The sequence below is a fragment of the Marmota monax genome, unplaced genomic scaffold (assembly GCF_021218885.2).
Source record: "Marmota monax isolate L192 unplaced genomic scaffold, Marmota_monax_Labrador192_F-V1.1 WCK01_AAM20220418_F8-fsc00080, whole genome shotgun sequence".
Taxonomy (NCBI): domain Eukaryota; kingdom Metazoa; phylum Chordata; class Mammalia; order Rodentia; family Sciuridae; genus Marmota; species Marmota monax.
In genome coordinates, this window is record NW_026694750.1 from 358,666 (window position 1) to 378,775 (window position 20,110).

Consider the following 20,110-nt stretch of genomic DNA (forward strand, 5'->3'; position numbering starts at 1 on the left):
AAAATGGACTTGCTGGGTCCTTTGCTTTTTTAAGAAACTGTCACACATTTTTCCAAAGCAGCTGTATCATTTCACATTCTCACTATCTCTTCATGAGAGTTTCCCACACCTTTACCAACATTTGGTGTTGTCAATACTTTTTATTTTATTCGTCCTAGTGAGAGTACAGGGTCACTGTGGTTCAGAGCTGCATTTCCCAAATCATCACTGATGATGACCAACTTTTCATTTTTCTATTGGCAATTTGTACGTTATCTTCTGTAAACTATCAGTTCAAGTCTTTCTTTTGACTATTCTTGTTAGGTTATTTTTAAATTTTTATTTCAAGAAGTTCTTTATGTATTCTATTAAAAATTGTCAGATATATATTTTTCCCCAAATTTGTGATTTGTCTGTTTCTTTTCTTATTGATGCCTCCTGCTAAACCAAAAACTTTTTAAAAAGACCAATGTTTCTAATTTTTCTTTGGTATTTAGAGCTTTCTGTGTAATAAATCTTCTATTCCATTGATCTACATTCGTGTCTTAATGAAATAAAACTGACTTCATTACTGTGACCCTACACTGTTTTTTGTTTTTTTTTTTAGAGAGAGAGAGAGAATTTTAATATTTATTTTTTTCTTAGTTTTCGGCGGACACAACATCTCTGTTTGTATGTGGTGCTGAGGATTGAACCCGGGCCGCACGCATGCCAGGCGAGCGCACTATCGCTTGAGCCATATCCCCAGCCCTACACTGAGTTTTGAAAACAGGTTTTGTAAGTCCTCCAACTTTTTGTTATTGTTATTTTTAAAGATGACATTGAATATTCTAGATTTCTTGCATTTCTGTATAAATGTAAGATTAGCTCCCCTATTTCTTCAAAGCAACCATCTTTAGATCTATTTATTGAGAATGGACATCTTAATGATACTGAGTCTTCCAATCCATTAACATGGAATATCTTTTCACTTAATATTTTTAAAATATCTCTTAGAAAGGTTTTATAATTTCTCAAGTAGAAGACTTGTACATCATTTGTTAGACTGAGTCCTGGGTATCTAATTTTTTTAGAGTTATTATAAGTGGCATTTTTCTAAAATCACATTTTCTAATTGTTTATTTATGGCTAGAATATAAGCATACAATTAATTTCTACTGATTGACCTTGAACCCTCAGATCTTAGCCAATTAGGTCTATGCTATTTTCTACATATCTAATTAGGTCATTTGCAAATAACAATAATTTTATTTCTTTTCATATTTTCATGCTTTTTCAATTTCTTTTTTTTTTTTAAGTTGTCAATGGAACTTTATTTTATTTATTTATATGCAGTGCTGAGAATAGAACCTAGTGCCTCACACATACTAGGCAAACAGTCTACCACTGAACCACAACCCCAGCCCTACTTTTTTGATTTCTTATTTATGATTTATTTGCCTTACTGCAATGGCTAGGACTGCTACTACTATGTTAAGTAGAATGCTGGTTCCTGATCTTGAGGGAAAAGGGTTTAATGTTTCACTGTCAAGTATTATGTTAGCTGGGCATGGTGGTGCATGCCTGTAATCCCAGTGGCTCAGGAGGCTAAGACAGGAGGATCATGAGTTCAAGCCAGCCTCACAGCTTAGCAAGGACCTAAGCAACCTAAGTGAGACCCTGTCTCTAAATAAAAAAGGGATAGGAATGGGGCTCAGTAGTTAAGGGTCCCTGGGTTAAATCCCCAGCACACATACACAAAAAGTACGATGTTAACTGTAGGTTTATCACATATGCCCTTGAGAAAGGAACTTTTTCAAGTTCCTAGTTTACTGGCTATGAAGAACTGAAAGTTTGTGTTGCCCAAAAATTCATATGTTGAAGCCCTAACACTCAATGTGATGGTATTTGGAGGTGATTAAGTTTATCATAAAGTCACAGAGGTGGGATGGACCCCATGATGAAATTAACACACTCATAAGAGAAAGAGGAGAGGCGAGAGCCTGGCTTTCCTCTCCACCTTGTAAGGACATGGTAAGAAGGCAGTCATCAGCAAGCCAGAAATAAGTCATTCTCTAGAACCAAATTTCTACCTTGATCTTGTACTTTCCAGCCTCCAGAACTGTGAGGAACAAATGTCTGCTGTTTAAGCCTCTTGGTCTACAGTGTATTGTTATAGCAGCCTCAGCTAAGACACTGGGCATCACCGCGAATGGGTACTGAATTCCATCAAACGCTATTTTTCTTTGCATGTACCAAGATGATCTGATGTTTTTCTCTTTAGTCTCTTAAAATGGTGAATTACTTTTTATTGATTTTATTTGATTTTCAAATGTTAAACTGATCTTGCATTTCTGGAATAAACCCCACTTGCTGAATTATACTTGGTAATATTTTATTGAAGACATTTGCAGCTCTTTAGAGGGGGCCACTAGTACTTAGTTTCCTTATAGTATCTATATAGGTTTTGATGTCAGGAACATGCTGGCCTCATAAAATGAGCCAAGAATGTTATGGTTTAGATATTAGGTATCCCCCAAAAGCTCATGTGTGAAATAGTGCAAGAAAGTTTTAGAGAAAAAATGATCAGATTATTAGAATGTTGACTTAATCAATGTGTTAGTCCCGATAGGGGCTAATTGGGGGTAACTGCAGGCAGGTAGGCTATGGCTGGAGGAGGTGCGGGCAGGGCATGCTTTGCAGGTGTATACTTTGTCCTTGTTGAGAGGAGCGCCCTCTCTGCTTCCTGGTGCCATGTTCCCAGCAGCTTTCCTCTGCCATGCACTTCTGCCCTGATGTCGGCCTCATCTAGGATCCAAGGAATGGAAATGACCATCTGAAACCATGAGCCACAAAATAAATTTTCCTCCTCTAATTGTTCTTGTCAGGTCTTTTGATCACAGCAACGAAAAAGCTGACTGAAACAAGAACTGTTTCCTCCTCTTCTATTTTCTGAAAAATCTTGTTTAGAACTGGTATTATTTCCTTCTTAAATGTCTGTAGAATTAACTAGTAGAGTCATATGGGCTTTGGAGTATTCTTTGTGGGAATTTTTTATAAATTAAATTTTTAATCTAGGTGTGGGTGGTGTACACCTATGATTCCAGGAACCTGGGAGGCTGACGCAGGAGGATCACCAAGCCTAAGGCCAGTCTCAGCAACTCAGTAAGACCCTGTTTCAATATAAAAAAAATAGTGATGGACAGGTAGCTCAGTGGTAGAGCACCCCTGGGTTCAATCCTTAGTGCCAAAAAAAAAAAAAAAAAAAAAAAATTTTTAAATAGATATCAGTATCTTTGTATTTTCTTTTTTAAAATATTTTTATTAGTTGTTGAAATTTTTAATTTTATTTATTTGTATGTGGTGCTGAGAATCGAACCCAGTGCCTCATGCATGCTAGGCAAGCGCTCTACCCCTAAACCAATGTCCCAGCCCTATCTTTGGATTTTCTATTTCTTCTTTCTGTTAGTTCTGACAATTTGTGCTTGCAAGAAGGTATTATTTAAGTATGGAATTTAATGATATAAAATTGTTCTTATCTCTTTTTTATCCTTTTAATGCCTATAGGATCTGTAATAATATCTCCTTTAATTCCTAACATTGATCATTTTAACTCCTTATACTGGCAACTTCTGTTTTCTCTTTTCTTCTTCTTGGTTAGTCTTGCTAGAAGATTAACAGATTTATGAGGTTTTGGGTTTTTGGTTTTTTTTTTTTTTTTTTGGTAAAGACAATTTTGACATTGTTGACTTTTTTTTTAGCTCATTGGTTTCCACCTATTTTTGCTTCCTTTTTCTACCTGTTTTTAATTTGCTCTTCTTTTTGTATCTTCTTAATAAAGAAGATTAAATTAGTAGTTTTTGTGTCTTCCTCATTTGCTAATAGACCCATTAAAAACTGTAACTTCTAGGAAGTGCTTTTTGTTGCATCCCTCATATTTTAACATGTCTGGCTTTTTCATTATTGTTCAATTTAAAATATTTTCTAATGTCTTTTGTGATTTCTTCTTTGACCCATGGGGGTCCTTTGGAAATACACTGTATAATTTCTGAACATTTGGGGATTTTCTGGGGATCTTATTGTTGTGGATTTCCAGTTTAATTCTACCATGATCAGAAAGCAGTCTGTATGATTTAATTCTTTAATATTTATCAATCCTTGTTTCATGACCCAGCAGATGGTTATCTCTTAACGAATGTTCCACACATTCTTGAAAAGAAGGTACCATCTGGAATTGTTGGACAAAATATTCTATGAATGTCAACTGGAACAAACTGGTTGATGGCACTGTCCAAATGTTTTTGGGGGTTTTTTTCTTAGTTTTTTTTTTTTTTCTATAAATTTCTAAAAGTAAAGTATTAAAAAGAACGACTGTGGATATACATTTATCTATTTCTCCCTTCAGTCTATTAAAAACTAGGAAGTCTGGAAAAAGGGTATACTGGAATTCTTTACTATTCTGGCACTCCCCCTAAATGTTTGTTTTGGGGGGTTTGGGTTTTTTTTTTTTGGTGATACTGGGAATTGAACCGGAACAGGCCTTGAGTACGCTAAGCAAATGCTAAACCACTGAATTATGAACACCTGTCTTCACTGTAAACTAAACAAAAGTTAACAATCTCTCATCTAGATGAGTTGAAAGACCAAGTTCATAAAGGTCTCATGATAGACAGCAATCCAGTGTCTTCCACCATTGAATCTAATAACATATTACTTATACCCTGTATGATACAAAAACAATGAGTTTAAATGGCTACGCAATCTCATAAAAATGTTCCAGAAAGTATTAGGTACATGAATCTTTATCTAAAATATTTAAAAATTTTTCATTCAAAAAATCTCCCACCCCAGGATTTTGCTTCCTAATTTATACAGGAGTGGGTTAACCTGAAGCTTTTTTCGTTCCCTCCCTAAGGATGTGTCCGCACCTTACGCTCCAGCATACCTACAATACTCTGTCTTATCTGGGAGAACAGTGTGTGCCAGTTGGTTGGCCGTAAATGATAAGTGATCCCATGCCACACCAGGGGTAAGCCTGGAGTTCCCATGGACTTGAGCTCAAGAGTAATTTCAGGTTCTAGATAAACACAACTGAGTGCTGAGAGAACCAATGCCAGAAGAGCCAGCCTGCAGGAGGGAAGCCAAGGCCACCTGCACAGCAGGGCAGTGTGACACACACCTGAAGAAGCGGCTCTTCTCCGTGTCCATGGAGTGGCACTCTCGCTTGCTGCTGCTCACCTCTGCAGTCTTCACCACATTGGTCCAGTGAATAGGAGTCTTACAGAAAAAGACGCCCAATCCTTTGGGCCGCGCCTGCAGCCGCCATGAGGTGAGGTGCAAAGGCACAGCGAAGGAGTCCCCGGGCATGATGGCGGGCAGCACCACCGGCTCTGCCACAGAAACAGTAATGTATTAGCACCTCGGTGGTGATCCTCCTTGAGAGACTGACTGTGGCAGACAGGAAGCAGGCAGACCGTGCATGCTAGCTGCCTGGGGACAGTCTCACTGGGGAGACAGTGGGGACAACAACCAACAATTGTTCACAGAGCATTCACTACGTTCTAGACAAGCAGCACATACTGTCGGGGGCCGATGGGCTGTCCAGCCGCAGTTCCATTGGTGTCTCAAGTCTGTTCCTCACGATGAGGGCAGAACGCACCGTGATGACCTTCCGAGCACTGCCTTCCATGGTCACAGCAAAGACCACCCTGACGGGTGGGAGCGAAGAGAACTACGGGAGAGACAGACACAAAATAGCCGTGCCGCTAAAAACCCAGGAAGTACAAGAGCAGAACCAGAAGGTCTGCGTGGGGCGCTGTGTGTGCGCGTGGCCCTGGGGACTGAACCCAGGTGCTCTATCTCAGAGCTACGTCCGCAGCCCTTGCTGTTTTTGAGACAGGGTCTTGCTAAGTTGTACAGACTGGCCTCAAACCTTTCATTCTCCTGCCTCAGCCTCCCAAATCCTAGGATTACAGGAGTGTGCCACTGTACCTGGCTTAAAAGTATTATAATTATCACAGCTCTCAGTGAAATTATCATCAAACCCTAAAGCATTTGGCTGAAAAGGAAGTGAAAGTGCTATAAACACATACTATTAAAAACAGCCAATTCCAAAAACATCTACAAAAATAAATAACATACCGATGTTATATCACGAAGTGTGCCACAAAGAAAATACTCCAAGGCCTCCAGACACATTATAAAGAACCCCCACTAAGACTGTGGCAATGACCCCCATTTTCCAAACTTCCCGCAATATGCCCTTGGGTTCCTACATGTCAAACTTTATATGGAAACTGTGGAGGAGACTGCAGGGGATTAAATTGACACTGCTTGTCTAGAACATAGTGAAGATCATCACAGCAGCTAAAACAGAAACACTGAAGAAGGACTCTGCAAGACAGTGCATGCTTTACTTCCTGTGGCACTTTCCTCTCAGATTAACAAGAGATTGAGGGCTGGGGATGTGGCTCAAGCGGAAGCGCGCTCGCCTGGCGTGTGGCCCGGGTTCGATCCTCAACACCACATACAAAAACAAAAGATGTTGTGTCCGCCGAAAACTAAAAAATAAATATTAAAATTTCTCTCTCCTCTATCTCTCTCTCTCTCTTTAAAAAAAAAAAAAAACAAGAGATTGAGGAAATGTTTCTTGAACACTAACAATGTGCAATTTGGGTGTTGCCCAAAACAGAAAGATGCCTCCAAGAGTCCAGCCTGTCGCCATAGACCCCGGGGTGCTGAGCAGGGTGGCCTGCGCTGGCTCCTTCACAGGCACAGACGCTGCCTGTCTCTAAGAGCCACTCCACTTGCCCTCTAGGCTCTGTGCTATTCGTTGACATTCCTACAGAAAAACCAATGTTTATACTTCAAAGAACTTTAAAAAACAAACTTGTCTTTCTTCGCCATCCTCCTCCAGGCTCTGTGTAGTGCTCAGTCTTTTATAAACAAGATGCTGAGGTTCAGAAACAATGTCTTTTCAGCCGTGGGTGGCAGCTACTGCGTCCTGATGCCATGTGTTCACTCACACCTTCAACAGACATTCTGGGCTACTACCATGTGCCTTTTTTTTTTTTTAATGCACAAAGTAATACCCTGGGCACACAAAAGAGAAGGTTTCTGATAGTGCTGCTCTTGGAAAGAGACAATGCTTTTCACGGGAGAAACAAAAGACACCACATTCCAGTGTCTTATTCTGCAGTTTTTTTATTAAAGTAAACAGTATGTAAAAATCCACCTAATAAATAAGAAAGCAAAGCTCTCTGTTTTCAACCGAGTCTTCTGGGAAGTCCAAATGAAAAAGAAAAATAATTTTCTGGAGTGTTTTCAGAGGGACACAATCCTAGGCACAAATCATCATCCAAGTTCAGGCCTCCCTAACCCAAGCCCCAGGTAGGCCTGGATAAAGTCAAGGCCAACCAACAGCAATCTCCATGCTCTGCTTACAGGCCTGCCTGAACGTTCACATTTCAAAACTTACTCAGGGAAAAGACATTTTTAGGCAAAAGCCTAAAAAGGGTTTTTAATGTCACTTCTGCCTGATGCAAAACACTGAAGGACTCCACAAGACAGTACATGATTTACTTCCAAAGCTAAATGGGGGGTGAGTGAGGATCTTACAATTTTTCCTTCTTTCTTACTTTCATGACCTTTGGATTCCAGCAAATGAAATACAGAGTATAGTGTACTTCTATTTTAACTTAGAAATAAAAGGAAACCTTGCACTAAAACATCTGCCTGCTCTCCTTCCCTGGAATTCTCAGTCATAAAAACAAAATTAGGGGCAAACATTTTCTTGGAAGTTCCTGAAAGAGGAAGGTAACTATTCATACACAAGGGCAGAGATAATCTCAATCACATACACGTCACAAAGTCCTCTGATCATCAAGAGACATACATCTACATGTGGTCCAGCACAGTGTACATACTCAAAAACCACAATGACAGGGCTGGAGTTGTGGCTCAGTGGTAGAGCACTTGTCTTGCATGCATGAGGCCCTAGGTTCGATCCCCAATACCACCTAAAAATAAAAATATTGTGTCCATCTACAACTAAAAAAAATATTTAAAAAAAAAAAAACACAATGATAGCAGGAAAATTATACTTACATAAACCTGGGGATGTATAATATTTGTTCTGCTGCTCGGGCTGCCAATCTAAGAAAGATCCGTAAATCAGATTCAGCACAGGCCTAAGGTGTTAGCATCATTAAATTCAATGACAATATTCAAAGAGTGGTATTTGAGAATATTTTTCAGGTAAAATATGATTACTATGAAGGTAAAACATCTCTTGAAAATTTTGGACAAAACAATATTCTTTCTACACCATCCCGTGTGTGCAAAATCTCTTCAGGACACATCCATCTGGTTCTTTTGTTACCAGACATGAATTTAGGCAAAGAAGTAATCTGGGAAATAAAAGTGGTTTCTCATTTATTAGCTTTTTCCCTAAGATAGTTGAGACACCAGAGAACACCATGAAAATGAACACTTATTAAACAGTATTCTCCAAAAATAGGCTGATCACATGACAGTGGATGGCTCTCTTGGTAGTAGAGAAGAATTTAGGGACAGAGCTAAAATGATCAAGGAGCAATATTATAAGAAACATTAGAAAGATAGTATGCACTTAGGGAGCTTAACACCAGGGCACACCATCAGAGAAGCTGTCCCCCCATGCACAGGTTCTGCGTGCAGGTTCAACCAATAGCGAATCCCATGCTGTGCAGCTGGGCCTACATTGCTTTGCACCTCCACTGAGAATGTGCAAACTCTGCTTTTCTAGTTTTTATTTCCTTAACGGCACAGTATAGCAACCACTTGTGCTGCACTGACACCTTCTCAGGTAGAAGTAGTAACCTAGAGATGACTTAAGCACCGGGAGAATATAGGGAGGTGACATGAAGACATTCTGCCACTTCACACAGCGGGTGTAAGCATGAGGATTTTGGTGTGGGGGTTGTCAGAATTCCTGGAACTGACCCCCCATGGATGCCAAGGGATGACTATACTCGTGGTTGGCAGACTAATAAATAGCCCAGCAGATCCACTGAGTTTATAAAGGAAATTTGCCCAGGTGAGATAATATGTGCCTGCCAATTTAAAATCTCATCTTCTACTGAAATCAACCTGCCTGGCTGATGTACAGCGATGACCCAAGCCTATTACTGGGCCCACAGAATCGGAAACAGCCTCCCTACGACGAGGAGAAGTAAAAAACAAGAAAATGTCACTAGGGCAAAGTTATTATAAGCTTAAGCATTTGGAAGCCTGGTTCTGAGGGGCTGTGGCCATGGCACAAGGACACCACTCACCGTGGAGGAAGATGAATTTTTATCTGGTGCAGCATATCGGAAAAAAGTTCCAACTTTGTCCACAGACACGGGGCTCACCTGCTCCCAGCCGTTCACTCTTACTTGCAGTTGGTGAATCCGTAGGTCGTGGGTGTGTCTATGAGGAAGAACAGGGAAGGGAACAGGAACACAATCTCAGAAGGCAAGAAAAATGGAGGCAAAGACTCCAATCTGACCTGCTGTGTAACCACACAGACGCCCGCTGGCTAGGCCTCTGGGGGATTCCCTAAGGAAGGGGAAATCAGGAGCTGGTTTAACTGGGTTTTATGAGAACAGCACAAACTGCAATTTCTGGCAGCCTGAGCAAGAGGGGCACTCACTCTCCCCTTCCGTGAAATCTCGCACTAACCAGGTCTCTCCCCTGCAGTCCCCACCCCAACCCCTCACCAAACAATGTGAAAATCACTTCAGTGGGGCAGGAAAAACGTACTAGTGACTGAATCACATAACCAGCCTCTTGGAAAGGCACAGAAACTTTTTCCTTCTTGGTGCTTTTGTTGACTATCCCACTTCTCTCAAAACCACACGCAGTCGGTGGGCTCCAGCTCCACGCGACTGCTAGTGGGCAGTCAGAGTCTCGGGCCCAAGCACTTACATGAAACCGGAGCAGAGGTAGTGGGCAGAACGGGAGGAACGGAGGAAATTGCACATTTAATTCTATTTTAGATTTTGTCTAATTCAAGCCAGAAGTCTGAAGCGGGGAGCTGAATTTGAGGCTAACAGGAAGCAGGGAGGGAGGCTCGGGGTGGGGTACCACGTGCCAAAGGGGGAAATGCCAGAAAAGGCATTTATTTTGATGAATTCAGGCAGAACAGCAGGACTTGAAAAGGGTCACAAAACATGGAAACTAAAACGGAAATGACAAAGAGGTCAAGCCCTGGCTTAGATAAGAGGCAGTGATTATTCAGAGATGCTATCCAGTCCTATGGCTTCTCTGAGAACCTCATGGAAGGACAGGACAATGGCTTGACCCTTGTCCCTGGAAACTACAGTGGCTTCCAGGGACACGTGACCAGCACAGGGACTTTATTTTACTTCTTTTTTTTTTCCCCGGGAATACATGGGTCTCTCTCTCTTCCAGAGACTCATATATACACAACCCTTCTCAGGTAGGTGTAATGTTCATGGGCATAAAACCATCAAATGCACCAGGCACGGGAGAGGTGGGCACATGGACTCCTCCTCAAACTAGCTGCCCGCTAAAAATGCTATGTGGAACATACATACGCTATAGGTGAGATCAATGTGCTTTGAGAACCTTTTCAGAATAGCATGTCACCACTGCATCATGGAAACCAGGCCAACATGCAGTGAACTTGAGCATTATAATGTCCATGCTTAGACAAACTTATGAGAGACACATAGGTTATCTCCCCATCTGTTGAGTAAATGGATGGTCAATGGAAAGAGATGTATTTCCAAGATGGCAAGACAGCCCACATTTATAAAAGGAAACAATGATTTTCAAAATATCTTTTAAAAATATAATATTAAAATCAGGAATAAGTGAAAAAACAAAACATTAGGGACAATCATTTATATTCACTTTTCTATTCATTTATTTTTTTAAGGAAAAGAAGAAACAAGCATACTTTACCTGTGTCTCAACTTTCCTCTGGCTTCAAATTCAAAGGGAATCTCTTCACCCGTAAGGACTTCTCGCCACTCACTGACCTTGTGAGCATCATCTAGAAATGCTCCGTTCCCTTCTGGGACCACACCTGGACTCCCACTGTGGGACAATGCCGCCCTGGAAGCAATCAGAAGAACCCACTGTCCCTGATCTCCACCATTCCCTCCTCAGGGCTTTGGGCTGAGGAGAAGCCCTCTCAGGACAGCCCGCAGCAGTAAGGTAGGAGCCCACCACAGAGGAGGACCTCAAAGCCCAGTGACTATGGTGATCCCATGCTCAGTCACAGCTTACCCGAACTCTCAGGAATAGCTGAATTATCACTACCTAGTCACTTAGCTCCAGCAGCAGAGTCTGGCAGGTATATAGTAAGGTAAGATTTTTAAAGAAACATGTAAGTGCGTGGCTAGAATTTAACAGACCTAAACTGCTAAACAGAAGAACCTCCCTTCCAGGGCATTATACTCAGTGGGGGCAGGGGAAATGCAGTTTCGAATCTGTTGATTCTGTTACCCATTCTGTGTACTTCATGGCCTATGCTACAAAGTCACCAGGTACATAGAATAGGACACAAGATCTAAACAGGCCAAGAGTTGTCAAAAAAGTTCTCACTCAGCTTAGGGAAACTTATTTGTCCTCCAAACTCCAGCCAAGCTCATCTGTGCTGAAGCAGGTCTCAGATAACCCTCCCGGGGCTGGGGAGGCTGGAGGACATTTTTGAAGCAGTGTGGGAAGCAAAATGAGTATATTTTAATAAGCAGGCAATGCTTCCGTAAGGAGAGGGAAGGGCATGGTAACTGTAAAGAGGAGTGTGGCTTTTCTTGCAGACCTCCTAAGCACACCCTTAACCTGTGTGCCTTTGCCTTTAAACATAACACACGCAGGATGGAGAACACAGTTTTGACCACTGCAGACTCAGGATCAACTTCTCTACCTGCAGACTCTGGAATCAGAGCCTCCCCCATCCATCTCAGGAGGACAGAAGTTACTTGTGGGAGGCCGCCATGTCATGTGACCAGCGTTTTTCCCCTCCTGATTAGTTGAGGCACTGTCGGTCATATTCCCCCCCACCCCCAATGATCTGGCTATTCTTAAGTTGTTGAAGTCCTGATCTTGAGGGTAGAAATAATGTAACCAAATGTGTCTTCCTGCATAGGCATGCCTTCCTGCAGCCCCATGGATCCAGTTACACTCACTTGTTCCTTTGTGATATTACCCCTTGCCCTGTTTGGGATAGAATGTTCCATGGAAACTCCCTTTTTGTGTCCCCTTCTCTTACTCTGCCCTTGGGTGTGGCCTTCCTAGATGTCAGTCAACCTGCTGACAGTGGACATCATGAAGCTAGACTCAGCCCCCTGAAACCTGAACCCTGGCCTCATTTGAATGGCTTCTCCTCAATAAAAGGGGTCAGCATGTGCTCGCTCTCCCTCTCTTTCTGCAGACTCTTAAGAGGAGCCGTCACAGCAACCCCAAAGAAAAAGGTATTTCTGTCTCTTGTATGGTTATTTCACACAGCCCAGTTAGCCCAGTTCCCCTGGAGTGACCCCTGAGCATTTTAGTCGCAAGCAACGCGGCAGTTACCGATTCAGATGTAAACCCAGGGCTCTCAAGAAGGGCTCTGCTGTGCTGCTGCAAGGGGGACTGGGGGACAAAGAAGGCTCCAGGGAACCGGCTGCCTGCACCTTACCTGGTGGGTGTCGTGGTCAGAGTGGCAAACCACAAAGTGCACCCCGTGTGGTTCCTCAGAGCAAAGGGGACAAATGGCTGCCGGCGTTTGGGAGTTTTCACCTCTGCTGCGACCAAATGAGAAAAGGCTGTTAACACACACCTCACCTGCAAGGTGAGAAGTCCGCCCTGCCCCCAAACTGCCTCCTGCATGAAGGGGCTGAAGGCCAGGTAGGAGAGAAGGTTCTATCTATCAACAAGGTCAGCTAGTGGGGCAAATAGAAACTCAGGTGTGGGCTGGCTGCATGCCATGTTTTGCCTCCAGCACCCCAACTCCCAAACCTCCCCCAACTCTAACAGGCCTATCACTCAGAAGGCCTATCACATCAGAACCTGCCTCAACTGGAATCAGGAGCGACCACCAGTCCCAAATAATACCTTCTAAACAGGTCACCCAGGTTATACCATGAGTAATTGTTGAAGCCTGGTCCACAAGGACTTCACTTAAAGAAGCTTTCCTTCATATAAAAGTTCACCTTAAGCCACAGTACAGAAAACAAAAATACCTTTTGCCAATCTCTTATTATGATAGTTATTATTTTCTCCCTGGAAAACCAGGACTATACAATCCCAAAGCTATGAAAATGAAATTTCTAGCTCATTTGTTAACACAGACATCACCGCCAACTCCTGTGAGGTGGCCACTATGGAGGCTACAAAAGAAACGGGAAACAGGCTTCACTGCACAAGAGCCTCTACCAGGAAACCGCAGAGAACAACAGTCAATACAAAACTGTATGGAACCAGATCCTAGGGGAAGTGACCTGCCTACAAACACTGTGAGGACCCCAAGTGCATGAAGGGCGGCCTCCAGGAGCCTCTGAGGCCCCTCTGGCCCAAGGCCTATGTGACCTCCACTGGCCATACAAACTAAGAGGGAGGTGGCAGCAGGATCCCCAGGCAGTGGCAATGACAACCCAACGTGGGCAACTCCTGGATGACACACATAAGGGTCCACAGGCCCCATCCAGCCTGAAATCACAAAGACAGCACAGAAAGACGGTGACCTGAATGGTCTGCAGTAGGGGAGAAAATGGCACCTACACAGAGCAGCAAGCACCGACAGCAGAGAGCACGGGCCAAAGCCCAGCCTATCCACAGGGCCTCAGCTTCCTACTGACAAAAATCAAGGCAGCAAACCACAACCTGTCCTGCTGCTACCCCTGCCAGGAGGAGGCCTGGGCGGCCTCCCATTGCCAGTGATTAGCACCATCTTTTAAAAAGCAATCGCTCGGGCTGGGGATGTGGCTCAAGCGGTAGCGCGCTCGCCTGGCATGCGTGCAGCCCGGGTTCGATCCTCAGCACCACATACAAACAAAGATGTTGTGTCCACCGAAAACTAAACAAAAATAAATATTGAAAAATTCTCTCTCTCTCTCTCTTTAAAAAAAAAAAAAAAAAAGGCAATCGCTTCATTTTTCCCTTTGTACCCTTTATAGTTTCCAGAAGTTACTGCCATGAACACTGCCAGACGAGCAATTTCAGAGTGAGGCAAGTTGTACTCTGATAACAACAGTGGCTCGGCGAGTCTACGGCACAACAATCCACTAAGACGATGAGCAGGCTCCAGCATGTTCCCACAATTTGTGGCCAGTTATCTAAAGACACCCAAGTACTTGTCAAAGGTGGGCTTCAGTGAGGAACATGCCTAGTTTTTATTCCTGTAGCTCCATTTGGTTCTCCAGGTCTGCCTTAAAAAAACAGTGCTCATCAAGTAGAAAATGGAGGAGTAGCTGCGAGGCTGCTGCACAAGCAGAGGGGGCGCAGGAGAAGCAGCATTTGCTGCGGGCTCTGGAGATGACTCCCTCCCAGAGCAAAGAGCTGCTTTTATTACGGCAGATAAGGGGCCATGAGGAAAAGGAGCCAGATGTGCTTTCCCGTCCCACCATGAGCCAGACTGGAAGTTTCCACTTGCAAATTCGATTTAAAAAGAACAGGTGGCAGATGGCTTTGATCACACTGCAATGAAGAATAAGCACGAGGAATCCACACAGAGAGATCCACAAGCATACCACCTTGGCACTAACTACCAAGGGCAGGAACACTGCTGAAGTCCCCAAGACCAAACAGCAGACTTCAGCCACCACTTCTCAGAGTAACACAAATCCAAACCCAACACCAGGGAACAGCTCTGACATCTCTTGCACCAGGATCCAAATAAACTATGTACTTGCCTTTGGAACGTTATCAGAGGAAAAATTCCCAAATCCTTCAAAGAGCACATTACTTCCTGACGGCCTCAAAAATCTGCCTCTAGTGACCAAATCTAATTCTTCATGGGTTGAGATAACCCAAAGCTCCTCACATCCAAGTTCAGCCTCAAATGGCTCCCACTAAGGAAATTTTCAGCCCCTGGACTTTTTGCAGAGTGATCTGGCCACTACGAACAACACAGGTTTCCTGCTATACAGCAGCTCAGGCTATCAGAAGGACCCGGGTCGTAAACTGCAATAAATAGATTAAAGCAGCAGGTCTGCTGCTAACTAGTCACACTGAATGAAAGCAAATGAAGCCATCATCTGAGTCTTGCTATCCTTGTCAGCTTCATGGAAACAATGCTTGGCTTTGCGAGGCTGATAAGTAACATACAGAAAGCTCAGAGGCATCCATTCATGAATAAGTAAAGACTCAGCCATAAGCTTGCTCTGTGAACAGAATTAATCAAAAGCAAAACCTTCCAGAAAGGTAATAAACCCATATCCACCTCCCCACATATCAGCATCCCTGTTCTGTGCTCCTGGTAGAGGGAGTTCAAATGCCTTTTTTAATAAAATATGTCACAACCCATAATCTGGAATCGGCTGTGTGCAAACAAACCACTCAGATTAAATCACATTCCTTAAAACAAAGGAAGAAACGCACATCCTGGGCTCCGATTATTCAGTGTGTTTTTGATTTGATTATTCAGTCAAATTCTCAAGGAACTTTTAAGGGTCAGAGATAAAAATAAAGAAAATTTTCTTTTCCATCTCCTAAGCACATAAATTCATAACTAAAAAAGTTAAAGTTTGTGCACAAGTAATTATTTACTGTGCAATTTTTTTCTTCACTCTATTCGTTATTATGAAGCTCCTATTTCATAGAGCCACCCACATTCCCACAAGAATAAATGTCCACTGATTGTTTTAGAGTCCTGAGCCCTGCTTGGTAGAGGACAGGGCTCTTGCATTGGCGTGCTTTTGGTTGTGACAAACCCCGTGCTTGGCACTGACATGTCTGCATTCCATGCCGAGGAGTTTACTGACAAGGAAGACTCAGCTCATCACTTACTTCAGATACAAAGTGCAATTCTGCTCCTTAGTTAAAAATGTTCTTCCTGTTACTGAAGCAAAGTACTCACAACACCCCCCATTCCACTCCCATTCACAAAAACATTCAATGTACAAGGCAGTTCTTGGTATAGGACAAGGAAACAAGCCCTCGCTGGCCGTACTGTACCTCCAGCATAGGTCTGGTGCTCTAGGTTAGTCAGGCTGGCTGTACTCCTAGTTCTAAGGTAGACAAGGGGGAGGCCTGGCAGACAGGAGAGACAAAGTTAGAGGGTAAGAATAAATGCAGCAAGTGAGAATGGTCACCCCCACACAGCAAGCAGGCACAGAGAACAGTAACACGCAATCGCAGGACCGCCCTCCTGCAGCGATTGAGCCAGGAATGTCCTAGACAAAGCAAACCCATTTTCATGCTGGCCGGGCTGTGGAGGCCGTTGTCCCAGCAGCCTACTCCTCTTTCCTAATTAGGGGAAGAAAAACGCACTCAAGGTTCTCTTCACTCCATGAGGACTTTTAATTTAAAGCATGTGATTTCTTGAAAGTGGCCCAGAAAAGTTCCAGAAACCAATCGGCACAGATTTTTAGTGGTTGCTCCATTCCAATTGGAGAACCAAGTGGCAGTAGAAAGGAGGCCCCTGGCAGCCTCAGACATTTGAAGGAAGACTCAGTCTGGGCCCAAATTTAAGCAATCTCTTCTAAGGAGCTATCTTATAGTGCTACTTGAATTCTAAATTGGAAATGCAAGTTTTCAGAACATTTATACTTGATATTGTCTTAAAACAAGCCTGGAATACAATACTAATGAATTCAGGGAGGTGCCAGTCCATCCAGGATTCACCTGAAGCCTTACTGAACAAAGCCCACGATTACATCAAAATGAAGCCAATATTTTCTTTTCCCTGTTAAAGAAACAATGAGAAATCAGCATGCTATATCCCTGGGCTGCATTTCACAGTCAGGGCTATTCCAAAGGCTCATTTTAAGGCTGGCCTGAATAAAAAGCACAACCTTGGGGGAATACGTTAAATATTCTCAAGACCTGAAAGTTGTTTTTTTTTAATTTACCTTTTAGTTGCAGTTGGACACAATACCTTTATTTTGTTTACTTATTTTTATGGGATGCTGAGAATTGAACCCAGGGCCTCACACATGCTAGGCGAGCACACTACCGCTGAGCCACAGCCCCAGCCCAAGACCTGAAAGTTTATGATCAGTTCAACAAGGTTGAAATCTACTGCCATCAAAAAAAAAAAAAAAAAGGCCGACAATGATACAATGATTTCGTAGGCCTATTAAAGAACACAACCCTGGCCCACAGAAAGAACACCATCTTTTTTTTCAATAAAAAAAGACATTTGGAAATTCAGGTATTTTTAATTCTGTGATTAAAAATACATCTTACCTCTATCAGCTTACATAACCACAAAAACCTACATAAATAAAAACTGAGCTTTGACTTAGCATTGGCATTTAGCATAAATAAAGCAGCTTATTAACTGGAAAAAGGAGGAAAGAGAGGGGGAGAGAGTGGAGAGCAGGAGAGAGGGAAAGAGGGGGCTAGAGAGGGGGGTCGGGGAAGAGACAGACCCTTCATCCACTTCCTGAACATCAGGCCTTCCTAGTATTTGCAGTGATCGGATTAAAAAAAACTCCCAGTACAAAGATGACTTTCAGAGAAACACTCTTGGACATATCACATATTACAGAGATTACCAAAGTCTTCCGGGTAGAATAGATTATGTTTCCTTGACACATAAATCGGGAAGGCTGGAGGAGGAGAGAATTGAAGCTGACACCATCTGAACAGCCCAGGCTCCTAAGCAATGGCCTTGGAACCCAGAGCCTGGGAACTGGGAGGACAAGCACAACTGACAATGGTTTTGTCTCTCCTTCTAGAAGCACAGGCAGCAGAAAGTCCGCTTTATGCAGTCTGAGGAGAGATGAACCAGCACAAATACTTCATACACTAAGCAGTCACCCTCCCATGACTGTCTGCAGACCAGGCGGAATATTTAAGTATTCAGGAGTTAGGTGAAGCCCAGCCAAGACTCTTGGGGAAACCACACAGAAAGACTTGGGGCTGAGTTCAATTTGGATGACAATAGCTTGTGGAACAACCAAGACCAGGCCTTCCATCACAATCTCCCCAGCTCTGAGGAATGCTCCATGGTGAGGCATTAAGTAAGGGAAGAAAACATGGTCAACAAAGAACAAACAGACTCCTCTCCCTCAGGCGCCTGGGTATGCAATTCTTTTGTTCCCTAAGAACAATACAGGGCCCCCTCTTAAAATCGCTCACCACATGGGATCCACTCTCCCTCTATTCAAGGATACATGTGCAAACCTTCTAGCACTAGCTTCAGATCTTAGAAGAGATGTTTTTAAAAATCCCAATAAAAAATACCCATATACTGGAAACCAACATTTTGCCAAGTAAAACAGAAACCAAGCAGCAGCTGAACCAGACACGGTCTCAGGCTTACCCGTTCATTCACAATGTTACCAGAAATTAGGAATTATATGTAGCAGATCCTTTCTCCCTTGCATAGGTGGATTTAGAGGTCACCTAAAAGTTCAGTAATTTGTGCCAGAAAACTGTCTCTTGCAAAAACTAAAACAGAACAACAGAAGGTGGCCAGGGTTTCCCATAGGCTTCTCCATGAAGAATGACAGGTCTATTGAATTTCTTAGTAAAGTACAGCAATTCAGACGGACACCTGCAGATACGAATCTTACTTTGTCCGAAGCACGGAGGGTCCACTGAAGAGCCCATCCAGTCTTCTGATTGGGTTGACTCTATTTCCTTGTCTTCTTTACAGTAATCTGCCATCCATGATTCCTTGGTACTTACATACTGATCTAAAAAAAAAAAAAGAATCCCCAAAAGATATTAAGAAGAGCAGCAGCAGAAAGGATGGAGAGTTCACATTGAATAGTTTCAATTAAGCAAAAGAAGCTTTTATAAAGTGCCTCCCTAGATGCTAGGCCTCTGCTGGATGCTGGGAAAGTCTGGGCCTGGAGAACCTAAGCTCCAGGAAAGGAACGAATGTGCACAAAATGCCCACCATGAAGCCACACCACATGTGAAAAGTGAAAACACAAAGATAAATAAAACACCAAGGGGCCCAGGGAAAACATATTCTGCTTGGCAGAAGTGCTGGTGTGCACACCAAAGTCCTTCTTCAGTGAGGCAGGGACCTTTGTTCTGGGTCTTGAGAAACAATCAGCCTAGGATTTACCAACAGGCTGGGAACAGGTGCTTTCCAGGCAGAAGGCAGAGCACACACAGGGACTCCAAGACAGAAAAGCCAGGGCACACTCAGGGAACAGAGTGCTCTGTCAGAACAGCACAGCACACTAGGAACATAGCCAAGCAGTCTCGAGAAGGACCTAGTTGGTGAAGAACATGGTCAGGGAGAGACCGGCTCAGGAGGCTGAAATCCAGCAAGAATCTTCCTGGAGTAGCTTCCTTTTTTGGAGATAAGAACTACAGTGGGAATAGCAGGTTAACAAAATAACTACCACATGCTACACCAAAGTGAAGATCTTTTACACTAAGAGATTACACTTTCTGGAACAAGGATTACTGGTTTCTGGTTTTCAATTCCAACTCTTGGCTATTTAAAATCTGAGAGGTCCAAACAATGTTTCTGGGTTTCATAACACTATTGAAATAAGGAATTGGAAGTGAAAAAAAAATTCACCACTAATAAGGAAATGTTTTAGAAGATATTTTTAAATACATAGAAGCTCATCATAAATATAACAAAGGACCTTTTGAGGCAAATTCGTGTTTACTGGAGCTTTTCAAAGAAGTACTGTATAACCTAGTTTAGCATATAATGTGAAAAACACAAAGGTGAAATAATACAGTTTAGGAGGATTACAAGTTAACTTACTACTACATTGGTATACTGAATATCCAAGAAAATTGATGAAGGGAATTTGATCATTTAAAATGGGGGTTTTGCCAGATATAGTGGCAGACACCTGTAATCACAGTGGCTCAGGAGGCTGAGGCAGGAGGATTGAGAGTTCAAGGGCACCCTCAGCAATTTAGCGAGGCCCTAAACAACTCAGTGAGACCCTGTCTCTAAATAAAATATAAAAAGGGGCTGGGGATGTGGCTCAGAGGTCAAGCATTCCTAAGTTCAATCGATGGTATCAAAAAAAGG

General features: G+C 42.9%; 1 protein-coding gene across 9 annotated transcripts in view; it reads right to left on the bottom strand.

Moving 5' to 3' along the window:
* The window catches only part of Vps13d (vacuolar protein sorting 13 homolog D), a 243,360-nt gene that overhangs the window by 126,112 nt on the left and 97,138 nt on the right, over window positions 1-20,110 (bottom strand). For 6 of the 9 annotated variants that reach the window (XM_058572649.1, XM_058572650.1, XM_058572647.1 and 3 more), the window contains 8 exons: window positions 18,672-18,794; window positions 16,105-16,179; window positions 12,629-12,734; window positions 10,909-11,061; window positions 9,273-9,408; window positions 8,065-8,112; window positions 5,539-5,689; window positions 5,138-5,348 (listed from right to left, as the gene is read on the bottom strand). In XM_058572649.1, the coding sequence (XP_058428632.1) occupies window positions 5,138-5,348; window positions 5,539-5,689; window positions 8,065-8,112; window positions 9,273-9,408; window positions 10,909-11,061; window positions 12,629-12,734; window positions 16,105-16,179; window positions 18,672-18,794 (1,003 nt within the window). The remainder of the gene's footprint in view (window positions 1-5,137; window positions 5,349-5,538; window positions 5,690-8,064; window positions 8,113-9,272; window positions 9,409-10,908; window positions 11,062-12,628; window positions 12,735-16,104; window positions 16,180-18,671; window positions 18,795-20,110) is intronic. The other 3 variants (XM_046424681.2, XM_046424684.2, XM_046424683.2) reach the window with 3 other exon arrangements.